At 45.0% G+C, this 15946-nt stretch overlaps 5 protein-coding genes across 6 annotated transcripts in view; 1 reads left to right on the top strand and 4 right to left on the bottom strand.

Moving 5' to 3' along the window:
• The window catches only part of LOC309564430 (uncharacterized protein), a gene marked incomplete at its 5' end in the record, with an annotated part of 504148 nt that overhangs the window by 317324 nt on the left and 170878 nt on the right, over positions 1-15946 (bottom strand). The window lies entirely within an intron of this gene.
• The window catches only part of LOC309563902 (uncharacterized protein), a gene marked incomplete at its 3' end in the record, with an annotated part of 281290 nt that overhangs the window by 173059 nt on the left and 92285 nt on the right, over positions 1-15946 (top strand).
• The window catches only part of LOC309562808 (uncharacterized protein), a 400807-nt gene that overhangs the window by 321181 nt on the left and 63680 nt on the right, over positions 1-15946 (bottom strand). The window lies entirely within an intron of this gene.
• The window catches only part of LOC309563904 (uncharacterized protein), a gene marked incomplete at its 3' end in the record, with an annotated part of 68930 nt that overhangs the window by 6482 nt on the left and 46502 nt on the right, over positions 1-15946 (bottom strand). Inside the window, 2 exon segments of the mRNA XM_082268537.1 lie at position 10066; positions 10068-11243. Of these exon segments, the coding sequence (XP_082124663.1) occupies position 10066; positions 10068-11243 (1177 nt within the window).
• LOC309562643 (uncharacterized protein) overlaps positions 1-15946 on the bottom strand; it is a 361535-nt gene that overhangs the window by 335311 nt on the left and 10278 nt on the right. Inside the window, exon 1 of one of the 2 annotated variants that reach the window (XM_082266916.1) lies at positions 14277-14372. The exons of the other annotated variant lie outside the window; for it this stretch is intronic. The gene's annotated coding sequence lies outside the window, so the exon portion shown is untranslated. Of the gene's footprint in view, positions 1-14276; positions 14373-15946 lie in introns of those variants that run through there. 2 annotated transcript variants of the gene reach the window in all.

Genomic DNA, 15946 nt, shown 5'->3' with positions numbered 1-15946 from the left:
ATACGTCTCTTCTTCCTCTTTAACCTCATCTTTTATATCTATCAGATTTTCATTCTAAGCAAACAAAATAGCAGGGAATGGTTTCTTTAAACTGTGAGCACAAATAACCTTATACCTAAAAGTGGAATATATTTCCATACAGTCAGGTCACTTTTATGATCTCAACATTCATCTTCACCTACCTGATGATGGTGGGGGATGGTGTAATCTTCCTGTGTAGAATCCCGGGAATACAGAGGATAGGGAATTCTCCCTGGTAGGTTCCCATTACTGGATCCATCTATAGGAAACACACACACTGACTGAATACATTGTTTCTATGTGTTTATCAGATGATGGGGGATCTAGGTGCTCCCTCCGTACTGCTCTCTCCTTTACAATAAAGTCTCCTCTTACCCGGTGATGTGAGGGGCGGCTGATTCTCCATCATGACGTCCTTGTAGAGATCCTTGTGTCCTTCTAAGAATCCTCCTCACCTCTCCGGTCAGGTCTGTGTTTTACTGCAATGTTGAATAAGGGAATGGGGAGTGGGGGACAACAGTGTCAGTGGGGGTTGTGGAATATAGGGGAGCATTGTGGGAAGGGGGGTGAGGAGAGGGGAACAACAGTATTGGATGAGGAATGAGAAGTAGGGAACAGGGGTGATGAGGGGTGAGGAATGGTGTACAGCGGTGTTAGATGGGGGGTGAGGAGCGGTGGGACATCGGTGTTAGATGGGAGGTGAGAATTGGGGACAGTGGTGTTAGATGAGGGGTGAGGAGCGGTGGGACATCGGTGTTAGATGGGGGGTGAGAATTGGGGACAGTGGTGTTAGATGGGAGGTGAGGAATGGGGGACAGCGGTGTTAGATGGGGGGAAGAGAAGTGGTTGACAGCGGTGTTAGATTGGGGTGAGGAGTGGGTGCCCAGTTGGTGTTGGGGCAGAGGACGGGATTAATGTTAGTAGTGACAAAGGAGGAAAGCTGCTGAATGTTTCCAGAGGTGAGTGTCGGGGTCACCCCGAGCTCTGCCTCTTTCCCAGATAGAATAGGAGTATCTCGGCCCTGCCTGGTGAGGGCGCTACAGGAGAGCTGGAGGAAGTTTTGCTGCTCATCCTACTTATGTGATTTCACCGGGGGACTGCAATCTGATTCTCAGTGTTATGTGTTCCTCTGTTTCTGTTCTCCCGGCATAAAAATGGAAGGAGAACATTTTCTTTATGTAATTAAAGATTATATATAGAAAATAATATCTTATTACCTCCTCTGCTGCCACTTCCAGCTACGTCTCCTCTCTTCTTCCTCCCGACTGGCCTCTGAAATTCCTATTTATAGCTGACATCACTTCCTCTGTGGACCTAAATCACTTCCTGTCAGTATCTTACATCACTTCCTGTCAGTATCTACATCACTTCCTGTCTGTGCGTTCCATCTGAGAGAAGTCAGGTCACCACCCTGTGGACCACATTGGGATTTTTGTACTTAGCGTACTTACGGTAATTGTAGGCGTTTTTGTTCCTCGCAGCAAAACAGTTGAGTTCTCTCGGTGATGTTTTGGTTTTTTGCTCTAACAGGAAACTTTTCAGGACTGGCCTTCAGGGTGTTCTCCCTTCATCTTCTTCCGAACACTATCAGTATTTCTTGCTAGAAAACTACTTGGAACCCCGAAACATTTTACAATTTTTTTTAGCAGAGGACCAAGAGAAAAAAATGGGGATAGTTGTAATTTTTTATGTCACATGGTATTTGCGCAGCGGTTTGCAAACAAATTTTTTGGGGGAAAAATAGACCTTAAGTCATTAAAAAAACACAATACCCCTAAACCTCAATTTTTTTGTATGATGTAAAAGATAATGTTACTTAGAGTAAATAGATACCTAACATGTCACACTTTTAAATTGGGCACACTCGTAGAATGGTGACAAAGTACAGTACTTAAAAATCTCCATAGGTGACTTTTAAAAAGCTTTCACAGGTGATCTGTTTAGAAGTACACAGAAGATCTAGTGCTAGAATATTCGCTCCCGATCTAACGTTCATGGTGATACCTCACATGTGTGGTGCAAATACTGTTTACATTTGCGTGCGCGACTTATGTATGGGTTCGCTCCTGCGCGCGAGCACGGAGGGACGGGGGCTCTGTACATTTTTTTTTGTTTTTACTTTTTATCTTTACACAGTGCCTTTTTTTTTTCATCACTTTTATTCCTAATACAAGGAATGCAAACATCCCTTGTAATAGAAATAAGGATGACAGGTCCTCTTTATGAGAGATCTGGGGGCAAAAGACCCCAAATCTCTTCTTTAACTTTGAAAGCAAAAGATGAAAAAAAACAAAACTTAAAAAAAATGATTTACTTCCAGCCTGGACCAGAAGTGAGGTCATGACGTCGTTCCGGTCCCCCAAGGTCATAGAGGCGATCAAAGAGTACAGTATCTGACAAAAGTAAGTACACCCCTCACATTTTTGTAAATATTTTATTATATCTTTTCATGTGACAACACTGAAGAAATGACACTTTGCTACAATGTAAAGTAGTGAGTGTACAGCTTGTATAACAGTGTAAATTTGCTGTTCCCTCAAAATAACTCAACACACAGCCATTAATGTCTAAACCGCTGGCAACAAAAGTCAGTACACCCCTAAGTGACAATGTCCAAATTGGGCCCAAATCACCATGTTTACTCCCCAGTGTCATGTGACTCATTAGTGTTACAAGGTCTCAGGTGTGAATGGGGAGCAGGTGTGTTAAATTTGGTGTTATTGCTCTCACTCTCTCATACTGGCCACTGGAAGTTCAACATGGCACCTCATGGCAAAGAACTCTCAGAGGATCTGAAAAAAAGAATTGTTGCTCTACATAAAGATGGCCTAGGCTATAAGAAGATTGCCAAGACCCTGAAACTGAGCTGCAGCAGAGTGGCCAAGACCATATAGCGGTTTAACAGGACAGGTTCCACTCAGAACAGGCCTCGCCATGGTCGACCAAAGAAGTTGAGTGCACGTGCTCAGTGTCATATCCAGAGGTTATCTTAGGTCTAGATCCCGTTCTATTTCTTCTGGGGTACGTAGATTCCCCAAAATGGATCATGACCAGGCAGTGCCTAATACGAGATCACTTTTTATACAGTGAGCGAAAAAAATGTATTTGAACACCTGATGATTTTGTACATTTGCCCACTGACAAAGAAATGATCAGTCTATAATTTTAATGGTCGGTTTATTTTACCAGTGAGAGACAGAAAAACAACAAAAATATCCAGAAAAACGCATTTAAAAAAAGTTATAAACTGATTTGTATTTTACTGAGTGAAATAATTATTTGACCCCTTCACAAAATATGACTTGCTACTTGGTGGCAAAACTCTTGTTGGCAATCACAGAGGTCAGACGTTTCTTGTAGTTGGCCACCAGGTTTGCAAGCATCTTTGGAGAGATTTTTTCCCACTCCTCTTTGCAGATCCTCTCCAAGTCATTAAGGTTTTGAGGCTGAGGTTTGGTAACTCGAACCTTCAGCTCCCTCCACATATTTTCTATGGGATTAAGGTCTGGAGACTGGCTAGGCCACTCCAGGACCTTAATGTGCTTTTTGAGCCACTCCTTTGTTGCCTTGGCCGTGTGTTTTGGGTCATTGTTATGATGGAATACTCATCCACAACCCATTTTCAATGCCCTGGCTGAGGAAAGGAGGTTTTCACCCAAGACTTGATGGTACATGGCCCCATCCATTGTCCCAGTGATGCGATGAAGTGTCCTGTCCCCTTAGCAGAAAAACAATCCCAAAGGATAATGTTTCCACCTCCATGTTTGACAGTGGGGATGGTGTTCCTGGGGTTTATAGGCAGCATTCCTCCTCCTCCAAACACGGTGAGTTGAGTTGATGCCAAAGAGTTTGATTTTGGTCTCATCTGAGCACAAAACTTTCACCCAGTTCTCCTCTGAACCATTCAGATGTTCATTAGCAAACTTCAGATGGGCCTGTACATGTTCTTTCTTGAGCAGGGGGACCTTACGGGTGCTGCAGGATTTCAGTCCTTCGCGGCATAGTGTATTACCAATTGGTTTCTTGTTGACTATGGTCCCAGCTGCCTTGAGATCATTGACAAGATTCTCCCATGTAGTTCTGGGCTGATTCCTCGCCATTCTCATGATCATTGAAAAGCCACGAGTTGAGATCTTGCATGGAGCCCCAGACCGAGGAATATGGACAGTTATTTTGTGTTTCTTCTATTTGCGAATATATTCATAATTCTTCACATGCAATATGAAAAATATGCCTATTTCTTACCATAGTTCTGACAACCCTCTACCCTGATCATTGGTATTTTTAGATATTTATTGTTGGCTGGACTATATATAAACTCTGTGCGCCAGTATCTCCTTTCTCCATTAGCAGAAATACAGGATCTCCATCTTCCCTACAAACAGAACGGTGATCTGCCTTGTTTACATTGGCAGACAACTGTTCTGCCTGTCTCGGGAATGATTGCTGGGTGCCAGCGGCCCTGCTGATTGGCTACCGCTGTGTCCAGCGGGAGCTGGGTGCAGGTGGCGCATGTGCACGCCCCAGATTCGGAGATGCAGATGACGTACAGGTACGTGATTCTGTGCAGAACGGCCGCCCTACTGCATTACATGTATGTGGGTTGGTCAAAGAAAAAAAGTCTCCCTGGTAAAGAGACTATGACCTGGAGGATTGCATGCAGAACTCCCGGGCCCAGCTGAGGACATTTAGGGCCTTAAGATTGAAGATGTGGTGGATGTCTCCTTGTGGTTTGGGAACTGTGAGACAGTAGAACTCCTGGAACTCTTCTGGCCACAGACCCGGAAATGCAGATGATGTACAGGTACGTGATTCTGTGCAGAAAGGCCGCCCTGTCGCAATACATGTATGTGGGGTGGTCAGAAAAAAAAGTCTCCCTGATAAAGAGAGAGACTATGACCTGGTGTATTGCATGCAGAACTCCTGGGCCCAGCTGGGAACATTTAAGACCTTAAGATTGAAGATGTGGTGGATGTCTCCTTTTGGTTTGGGAACTGTGGACAGAGTAGAACTCCTGGAACTCTTCTGGCCTTCACTCATAGACAGGTTGCCAAAAAGTTTAGGGCTTTAGAAAGGGCCTCCAATGGCTGTCAATGTGGTGCCTTCTCCACTCATCTCCATCTCACTAATAAAACCCCAATGGATGACTCTATGAACTGATCACATTCCAAGCACCGATCATCTAATCATTGGTAAAAAAGAAGACTCGGCACAGAATATTGTACGAAGCGTTTTTATTGTACAAGATCAGAATAAGTGATTACCACACAGTAAATGATATGAATAAAATAAAGCATAAATCTTTTATAATAGAATTAACAAATGTGTCAAATGTATTAATAATCATACATTGGTTGGACCAAAAAAAAAGCCGGCTACTTCAATAAATCAAGCTCATGTATTGTCATGATTGTCTATCTGTTGCCCCATGTATTATCATGAATGCCCACCTGTTGCCATGAGTGTCCATTTGTTGCCCCCTGTATTGTCATGATAGCACAATTGTTGCCCCATGTATTGCCATGAGTGTCCATTTGTTGCCCCCTGTATTGTCATGATAGCACAATTGTTGCCCCATGTATTGCCATGAATACCAATTTGTTGCCCTATGTATTGCCCACTTGTTGCCCCATTTATTGTCTTGATTGCCCCTCTGTTGTCCAATTTATTGTCATGATTGCACACTTGTTGCCCCACATCTTGTCATGATTTCCTGGATGTTGCCTCATGTGGGGAGGGATCAGTAAAGGTAGACAGTTGAGTCAGGATTTTACCACCCCCCCCCCCCCCCCCTTAAGCTTAAATGGCAGCCAGATGGGGTTGTACACGTGGCACTGCAATTTGCAGTTGCTGCAAACCTCACACCCCCGGTCAAATTGGGCAATGCTATTCAACTGAATGGGGTTGTGCCGCAACAGCCCTGATGCATACGGTTGCGGCGTACTGGCGTGGGCTTTACAGGGTTAACATAATGGCTCCCAGCTGCCGGCCAACCCCACAGCGGGTCAGAGGACGATGCGGGTGTAAACCAACTCCGAGTGGACTGTGGTGGTTTCAGATTTGTTTATGGACTAAACAGTTACACCCATTACAATCCAGCATCCATTTCCTGTAGTACAAGCAGTACTCATGTCTCATTATATTTCCTTTATTTTGAAACCTTTCCCGCACTCTGAACATGAAAACGGAGTCTCTAATATAAGTGTGAATACTTTTCCGTTTGAAACGTACATAAGAAGTGAAACATTTCTGGTTTCTAAGAAATAATCCTTTGTTTGGAAAACATTTCCCGCACTCATAACATTAAAAAGGGTGCTCACCTGTGTGTAAGTAGGTGTTCTTTCTTAGTTTAACATTTCCCGCACTCTGCACAAGATTAGGGACGCTCGCCTGTATGAACATTCTGGTATCTATCAAGTAAACATTTGAGTGCAAAACATTTCCCGCACTCTGAACTTTCCACTGTGACAGTACTCACTGTCACTGGGAGTGAAAGACAGATACTTAATGGTTTAGATTGCTTCAAATGGGGTCTGTGTTTACACTTATGCTAATATGTATTGTACTTCAGTGTGAGACAGGCTCTCCCTATTTGTGTAATGAGGTGGGATGTGTATTCTGTCCAGACGGCTAGATAATTAGTTCAGGTTAATTCTATTTCTGTATACAATTTCATCTGCATATGATAATGTAATCAGGCAGAGAGGAGGGATTGTGTACACTGTATGGGAGTGACTGAGTGTATTACTCTGTTTTATTGGATTGTGCATGTTCTGTTCCAAACAAGGTCCACCTAGGCGGTAACAATGTGGGGGGGGGGGGGGCTGTATAAAAGAGCAGCTGTACCATTAAACCTTGAGTTCTACTTCACCATCAATCTAGAGTCCTGTCTCTTATTAGGGGGAATCTGCTACAAGGGATTGCTATGCTCTTCATACTCCCTTGAATAATCACTAAGCTCTTGGAAGAGCTTGTTCCGGTTCCTGCTTCACTCTCTGGGGAAAGAGAGGTTCACCCACTGGAACCTGGAGCCTTGTCGTAGGTCCAGGGTGGGTAGGAGATGGCGAGACCCCAACCAAGCTGCGGCGGTTCATGGGGGTTCGTGGCTTGGAGCCCTCGGGAAGCACTAGAAGCATACGTCAATGGAGGTACCCATTCGGGGTGCCAGTTGATCCGTTACATCCACTAAGCAGTTAATCAAGGCTTCAGTACAGTGGCCGACAGATCAATCATATGGCATAGAGTGAACTTGAAGAATTGGGTTGAAAACCAGAGTCAGTGAAAAAGGTATATATCACTTTACAAAGTGGGGAGTTCTTAAGAGGAAAAGATGAAGTGATCAGTAGGTTGCTTAAATGGAACATTCCTGGTTCAACATTCATGAGAATCGAGGATCAGTAGAGTCCATCCATGGAGCAATCCTAGCAATGAATGCACAATTGTAGACGCATTTTAAGTTCCGCTGGCAGTATGTGTTCCTGCTTTAGAGTTGCGGTTCACCGAAATCCATGCATTAAGCCACCTTACGATGGACGGTCAGATTCACACAAGGGGGAGCTAAGCAGGATAATGTATGTATCACCAAAACAATTTTGGGAGTATGTATACTCACTGCTCCTGTCGCTTCACCCCCGACATAGGATTCCAAGATCAGTCGAAAGCTGATTAGTGGTCATAGTCCTTGCATATCAGTCTCAAAGTATCCTCATTACGAGTTGGCTGGTAAATATAAATTTAGCTGATGAGTGCAGTCCCATGAGCCAGCCTTTCCGTGTTGGAGTGCGGTCAGTGTGTCAGCAGCCAGCCGGCTAGTATCAAACAACACACGCCAGGTAGTTGGGTTAAGGATGGCTCGCTGCACACCTGGTCATAATCTGGAGGTAACAAAATGTCACTGGATGACGCGTTTTGTCCGCCTAGCAGCGGACTTCTTCGGATCAGAGGAGGGGAAATTTTAAAGGTCCTTTTATATTGTTTAATTCAATGAACTCAACTGCACCCTCCCCCCACAGTGATATTGTCAAAGTAGCATCATAGCAAAGACATAAGTAACACATGGCAGGGGCGTAACTACAGGTGTTGCAATTTCAACTGGACCCCATGCTCCAGGGGGTACCTGCGGCTCCCCTGTACACCTGGATAGGAGGGGCGGCAGGGGGAAACATGTAGAGAAATCACTCTCCTCATTTCTCCTCCTGTGGCTGCAGGAGGAAAATGGAGGAGATAGGTTCCTCTGTATGCTGCCCCCGCCACTCCTCCTATCCAGTTCACTTGTGTTCTGCTGTCTCTGGCCCCTGTGTGATCCCCTGATCCCCCCCCCCCTCTCCTGCCAGCTGCTGCTGCAGTGCTGCAGGGGATGTGTCACAATAGAGAACCAGGAAGAAGGGTCGGTAAATATGTAATTTACCAGCTCCTTCCTTTTCTGAATGGACAGAGTCATAGTCAGTCACATTGTAAAAATAAAATGAAATGATAAAAAATAATACAATTAAAATACCAAAAAATATAAACCACTGACACCAGTGGGTGAACTTCCAGGATTCCAAAGGTCACACGTGCGACCGGGCCCTGGCATTCCAACAACGTGGGGAGGCCCCAAGATGGCAGGAAGGGGGCGCACTGCAGAATTTGTGAAAGGGTCCCGCTGCAGGACCGTAATAAAGGGCTCCGAAACGAGAGTAAAGGGCCCCAGGATCAGTGGGAAGAGCCCCAGGCTTGAAGGGAAGGGCCTTGGCCAGCTGGCCCTTCATGGTTTCTTGCACCGGGGCACTGAAGGTTTTAGTTATACCTCTGACACATGGAATAACGGAATGAATCAGGAGATGAGAATTGGCTACAATTGTAAGCAGTCCAGAAGAAAAGGGAAAGCATACTCAGATTGCTCTCACTTTCTCTGGTCATACACAAGGCAGAGGGCCCATCCATAGTAGAAATTGACGACACAACAAAAAAGTAGAAATGAATTACTGCGGTCTCTTCAAGCTCAGTCTAACACTCATAAGGCCCGTACACACGATCCGAAAATTGGACGAAAAATAACGCTTGTGAAAGGATCGGACGATAATCTGATCGTTAGTACACAGCTTACGAGAGGCGATCACGACAGTTCGCCCGATATTATCCGGTCGTGCAAGCATAAAAATTTTGATCGTATTATAACACATCGTACGATAATCGTATTATCAGTATGTTGTTTGTCCGAAAAAAATGGTGAGCAGTAGACAGCGCATGAGCAGTATACATCATTTTCCCCTCACACGCTACAGCGTGGTTACGCATACCGGAAGCTTTTGAATCATCGGCCGAGAAAATTCGTATCGTAAGTAACCTCTTCCATTTGCGAATATAATTGAGAGTTCCTAGCAACCAAACAAAAACGGACGGAGAGTCGTCCGATTTTCGGATCGTGTGTACTGGGCAATAGAGTCAGGCAAAGGCCCACAGAAAACATAGGGGTAAGTATAAAGATCGACAGCAGAGGGAAAAAGTCAATGGAATTCTCGAGGTCTCTGCAAGCCCAGTCTAATATTTATAGAGTGAGTAGAAGGCTCACCATAGACCCCCGGGGTAAATACAGGAAGAATTTCTCAAAGGATAATAAACCCCCACAAAGGCCAATAAATAGCCAGTAATAGGAAGCCATAATATGGAGACCCACCGCTTAGTCATTCTGGTGTGAAAATATTAAGGTAATAGTATCGTCATCGTCACCCACAGGTACCTTCCAGAAATACACTCAGATTAAACTCTGGATTTAATCCATTGGGGATCAGGGTGTCTACATTGTAAATCCAAAATTTTCCTTTCCATAAGAGTATCCTATCACAGTCCCCTCTTCTTATGGGGGGGGGGGGGGGGGGCAAATCCAAAACAAAAATACCTTTCATTTTCAGACCATCCGATTTACTCGCATGGTGGTCCCTAAAATGTAATGCAACAAGGTTCTCCTTTAGTTTTTTACTTTTTTTCCTGATCAGATGATTTACCGTGTGTATTCCCTGATGGCTAAGAAGGTTTCCTCTATGAATAAAAGATTTCCCGCACTATGAACATGAATAGGGAAGCTCACCTGTGTGCATTCTCTGATGGCTAAGAAGGTTTCCTTTACGACTAAAACATTTCCCACACTCTGAACATGAATAAGGAAGGTCATCTGTGTGCATTCTCTGATGGCAAAGAAGACTTATTTTCTGTTTAAAACATTTCCCGCACTCTGAACATGAATAGGGATGCTCCCTTGTGTGAATTCTCTGGTGCTGCAGAATGTATCCTTTTTGTCTAAAACATTTCCCGCACTCAGAGCATGAAAAAGGTCGCTCCCCTGTGTGAATTCTCTGGTGCTGAAGAAGTTGTCCTTTTTGACTAAAAGATTTCTCACACTCGGAACATGAATAGGGACGCTCACCTGTGTGTATTCTCTTATGATTAATAAGGTTTCCTTTACCATAAAAACATTTCCCGCACTCTGAACATGAATAGGGAGGCTCGTCTGTGTGTATTCTCTGATGGCTAAAAAGGGTTCCTTTATCCTTAAAACATTTCCCGCACTCTAAACATGAATAGGGACGCTCACCTGTATGTATTCTCTGATGGCTAAGAAGGTTTCTTTTCTCATTAAAACATTTCCCGCACTCTGAACATGAATAGGGAGACTCGCCTGTGTGTATTCTCTGATGGCTAAGAAGGTTTCCTTTATCATTAAAACATTTCCCGCACTCTGAACATGAATAGGGAGGCTCCCCGGTGTGTATTCTCTGATGGTTAAGAAGGGTTTTTTTACGATCAAAACATTTCCCGCACTCTGAACATGAATAGGGACGCTCCCCTGTGTGAATTCTCTGGTGCTTAAGAAGGGATCCTTTTTCACTAAAACATTTCCCACACTCTGAACATAAAAAAGGTCGCTCTCCTGTGTGAAGTCTCTGGTGCAGAAGAAGGTTTCCTTTTCTACTAAAACATTTCCCGCACTCAGAACATGAATAGGGACGCTCATCTGTGTGTATTCTCTGGTGCGTAAGAAGGTGTGCTTTTTGAATAAAACATTTCCCGCACTCTGAACATGAATAGGGACGCTCCCCTGTGTGAAGTCTCTGGTGAAGAAGAAGGTTTCCTTTTCTACTAAAACATTTCCCGCACTCTGAACATGAATAGGGAAGGTCACCTGTGTGTTTTCTCTGATGGCTAAGGAGGCTTTTTTTGTGTTTAAAACATTTCCCGCACTCTGAACATGACAATGAATTCTCTCCTGTATAAACCCCTTTATGGTATAAAGAAGATTCCCTGAGATTAGATGGTTTCCCGCACCCATCGGCACTGTCAGATATTAGAGGACTATGTGAAGTATCAGGAGATTCCAATGATCTCCTCCAATGGTGAGGTCTGTCATGTATATTATGAGGAACGGGATTTACTTCTGGAGAAGATGCCATGTCATTATCTTCTGTAGTCACATCTTCCTCCGATGTCCTTCTATTCCCACCACAAAGTCCGTCTGTCAGAAGACAAGAAAAATTACCAAGAGTTTTCCACACTCATATACACTGCTCAACGCTTTATAATCAGAGTATAGCATCAAGTCAGGGAAACTCCTGGGATATTCATCTGGTCAGTGAAGTAGCAGAGGGGGTTGTTACCAACAGGTGCACTAGATGGGCAACAATGAGACGATGGGAATGGTTTTACAGGTGGAGGCCACTGACATTTTCCCTTCTCATCTTTTCTGTGTCTTTTCTGTTCAGTGTTTGTCACTAGTTTTGCATTTGGCTGGGGTCAGTGTCACTACCGGTAGCATGAGGCCATACCTGGACCCTATAGAGGTTGCACAGGCAGTCCAACTCCAGGATGGCACATCAATACGTCCCATTGCCAGAAGGTTTGCTGTCTCCCAGCACAGTCTCAGGAGCATGGAGGAGATTCCAGGAGACAGGCAGTTACTCTAGGAGGGCTGGACAGGGCTGTAGAAGGTCCTTAACCCATCAGCAGGACCGGTATCTGCTCCTTTGTGCAAGGAGGAACAGGATGAGGACTGCCAGAGTCCTACAAAATGACCTCCAGCAGGACACTGGTGTGAATGTCTCTGACCAAACAATCAGAAACAGACTTCATGAGGGTGGCCTGAGGGCCCAACGTCCTCTAGTGGGCTCTGTGCTCACTGCCCGGCACTGTGGAGCTCGATTGGCATTTGCCATTGAACACCAGAATTGGCAGCTCCACCACTGGCACCCTGTGCTTTTCACAGATGAGAGCAGGATCACCCTGAGCACATGTGACAGACGTGAAAGGGTCTGGAGAAGCCGTGGAGAACATTATGCTGCCTGTAACATCGTTCAGCATGACCGGTTGGGTGGTGGGTCAGTGATGGTCTGGGGAGGCGTCTCCATGGAGGGACACACAGACTTCTACAGGCTAGACAATGGCACCCTGACTGCCATTAGGTATTGGGATGAAATCCTTGGACCCATTGTCAGACCCTATGCTGGTGCAGTGGGTCCTGGGTTCTGCCTGGTGCAGGACAATGCCCGGCCTTATGTGGTGAGAGTTTGCAGCCAGTTCCTGGAGGAATTGATACTATTGAATGGCCCCCACACTCGCCTAACCTAAATCCAATAGAACACCTCTGGGACATTCTGTTTCAGTCCATCCGATGCCGCCAGGTTGCACCTCAGTCTGTTCAGGAGCTCAGTGATGCCCTGGTCCAGATCTGGGAGGAAATACCCCAGGCAGGACACCATCTGTCATCTCATTAGGAGCATGCCCCAATGTTGTCAGGCATGCATACAAGGACATGGGGGCCATACACACTACTGAGGACCATTCTGAGTTACTGCAATGACATTTCACCAAAATGGACTCTTTGAGTTCAGCCCTCTGTAGGGTGATAATTTTAATTTTCATCAAACGATGTAGCATCCTTTCCTTCCTAACACATTTCCCAGTCCATACCAGTATAGATCCTTACACATTACCCAGTCCATACCAGTATAGATCCTAACACATTTCCCAGTCCATACCAGTATAGATCCTAACACATTACCCAATCCATTCCAGTATAGATCCTAACACATTACCCAGTCCATACCAGTATAGATCCTAACACATTACCCAGTCTATACCAGTATAGATATCCAGTATGATGTTTTTCTGGGTGCAATCACAACACCAAACTACAACAACTAACCAGATCAATGATACCACCCAACCAAACATCACTAAGTAAGCTTTAACCCATTCTTGTATAATTACCCGAGCTGATATCTGGAGAAGTTTCTTCCTCTTTAACTGCGTCCATCATCCCAACCTCCTCTGTAAAATGCTGATCACCCCTCACATACGTCTTTTCCTTTATAACCCCAATTTGTACATTTATCAGATCTTCACCCTAAACCGATAAAATGGCAGAAATAATAATAAATACAAAAAATAATAATAGAAGAATGATATCTCTTAGGGCTTGGGATCACTTTCCTACATTCTCATCTACCTGATGATGGTGGGGGATGGTGTGATCTTCCTGTGTGGAATCCCGGGAATACGGAGGACAGGGACATCTCTCTGGTGGATTTCTGGAACTGTATGACTCCACCATGGTGTCCTGGTACTGCTTTCTGTGACCTTTAGGAAACTCTGCCTCCTCCATTACAAAATTCTCATCATCCTCCTCTTTTATCTCTTCTTTAATGTTAACTTGTGTGGAATCCCGGGAATACAGAGGACGGGGACATCTCTCTGGTGGGTTCCCATTACTGGATCCATCTGTAGGAAACACACACACTGACTGAATACATTGTTTCTATGTGTTTATCAGATGATGGGGGATCTAGGTGGATCCTCCGTACTGCTCTCTCCTTTACAATAAAGTCTCCTCTTACCTGGTGATGTGAGGGGCGGCTGATTCTCTATCATGACGTCTTTGTAGAAGTGGATCTACAGATCCTCAAACATCAATCCATATATCCAAACAGTTTTTGTATTTAGTTGTCATCACTCACCTGTGCTGATGTCTGGAGAAGATTCCTCCACTTTAACTTTGTCCATCATCCCAACCTCTTCCCTGAACTGCTGATCACCCATCACATACGTCTCTTCTTCCTCTTTAACCTCATCTTTTATATCTATCAGATTTTCATTCTAAACAAACAAAATAGCAGGGAATGGTTTCTATAAAATGTGAGCACAAATAACCTTATACCTAAAAGTGGATTATATTTTCATACAGTCAGATCACTTTTATGATCTCGACTTCCATCTTCACCTACCTGATGATGGTGAGGGATGGTGTGACCTTCCTGTGTGGAATCCCGGGAATACAGAGGACGGGGACATCTCTCTGTTGGGTTCCCATTACTGGATCCATCTGTAGGAAACACACACACTGACTGAATACATTGTTTCTATGTGTTTATCAGATGATGGGGGATCTAGGTGGATCCTCCGTACTGCTCTCTCCTTTACAATAAAGTCTCCTCTTACCCGGTGATATGAGAGGTGGCTGATTCTCCATCATTACGTCCTTGTAGAGATCCTTGCGTCCTTCTAAGAATCTTCTGAGAATTCTCCTCACCTCTCCGGTCAGGTCTGTGTTTTACTAATAGAAATAAGAGTGATGTCATGTGACCTCCCAGAATCCTCCTCACCTCTCCAATCAGGTCTGTGCTTTATTAATAGAGATAAGAGCGATATCATGAGAAACACGAGAGAAAGAAAGGTGGCAGCATTGGGTCTGGGTGAAGAGTGGGGAACAGAAGCGTCAAATATGGGGTGTGAGGAGTTGAGATCTGAAATGTTGAATAAGGGAATGAGGAGTGGGGGACAACAGTGTCAGTGGAGGTTGTGGAATATAGGTGAGCAGTGTGGGAAGGGGGGTGAGGAGAGGGGAACAACAGTGTTGGATGAGGAATGAGAAGTAGGGAACTGGGGTGTTAGATGGGGGGTGAGGAGCGGGGGACAGTGGTGTTAGATGGGGGTGAGGAATGGTGGAAAGCGGTGTTAGATGGGGGGTGAGGAGCGGGGGACAGCGGTGTTAGATGGGGGTGGGGTGGGGTGAGGAATGGTGAACAGCAGTGTTAGATGGGGCGTGAGGAGCGGGGGACAGTGGTGTTAGATGGGGGGGGGTGAGGAATGGGGGACAGTGGTGTTAGATGGGGGTGAGGAATGGGGGACAGTGGTGTTAGATGGGGGTGAGGAATAGTGAACAGCAGTGTTAGATGGGGGTGAGGAATGGGGGACAGCGGTGTTAGATGGGGGTGAGGAATGGTGAACAGCAGTGTTAGATGGGGGTGAGGAATGGGGGACAGCGGTGTTAGATGGGAGGTGAGGAGTGGGGGCTCAGTTGGTGTTGGGACAGAGGATGGGATTAATGTTAGTAGTGATGAGGGAGGAAAGCTGCTGAATATTTCCAGAGGTGAGTGTCGTGGTCACCCCGAGCTCTGCCTCTTCCCCAGATAGATTATGAGTACCTCAGCTCTGCCTGGTGAGGGCGCTACAGGAGAGCTGGAGGAAGTTTTGCTGCTCATCCTACTTATGTGATTTCACCGGGGGCACTGCAATCTGATTCCCAGTGTTATGCGTTCCTCTGTTTCTGTTCCCCCGGCATAAAAATGGAAGGAGAACATTTTCTTTATGTAATTAAAGATTATATATAGAAAATAATATCTTATTACCTCCTCTGCTGCCACTTCCAGCTACGTCTCCTCTCTACTTCCTCCCAACTTGCCTCTGAAATTCCTATTTTTATCTGACATCACTTCTTCTATGGACCTACATCACTTCCTGTCAGTATCTTACATCACTTCCTGTCAGTATCTTACATCACTTCCTGTCAGTATCTCACTTATCTTCCTGTCTGTGCGTTCCATCTGAGAGAAGTCAGGTCACCACCTTGCAGACCATATTGTAAGGTGACCAGATTTTTAAAATGAAATCCAGG

This window comes from Pelophylax lessonae (assembly GCF_965119305.1).
Source record: "Pelophylax lessonae genome assembly, chromosome: 9".
NCBI lineage: Eukaryota > Metazoa > Chordata > Amphibia > Anura > Ranidae > Pelophylax > Pelophylax lessonae.
Note: the sequence above shows the minus strand (reverse complement) of the source record. Positions and strands in the feature narration are given on the sequence as shown.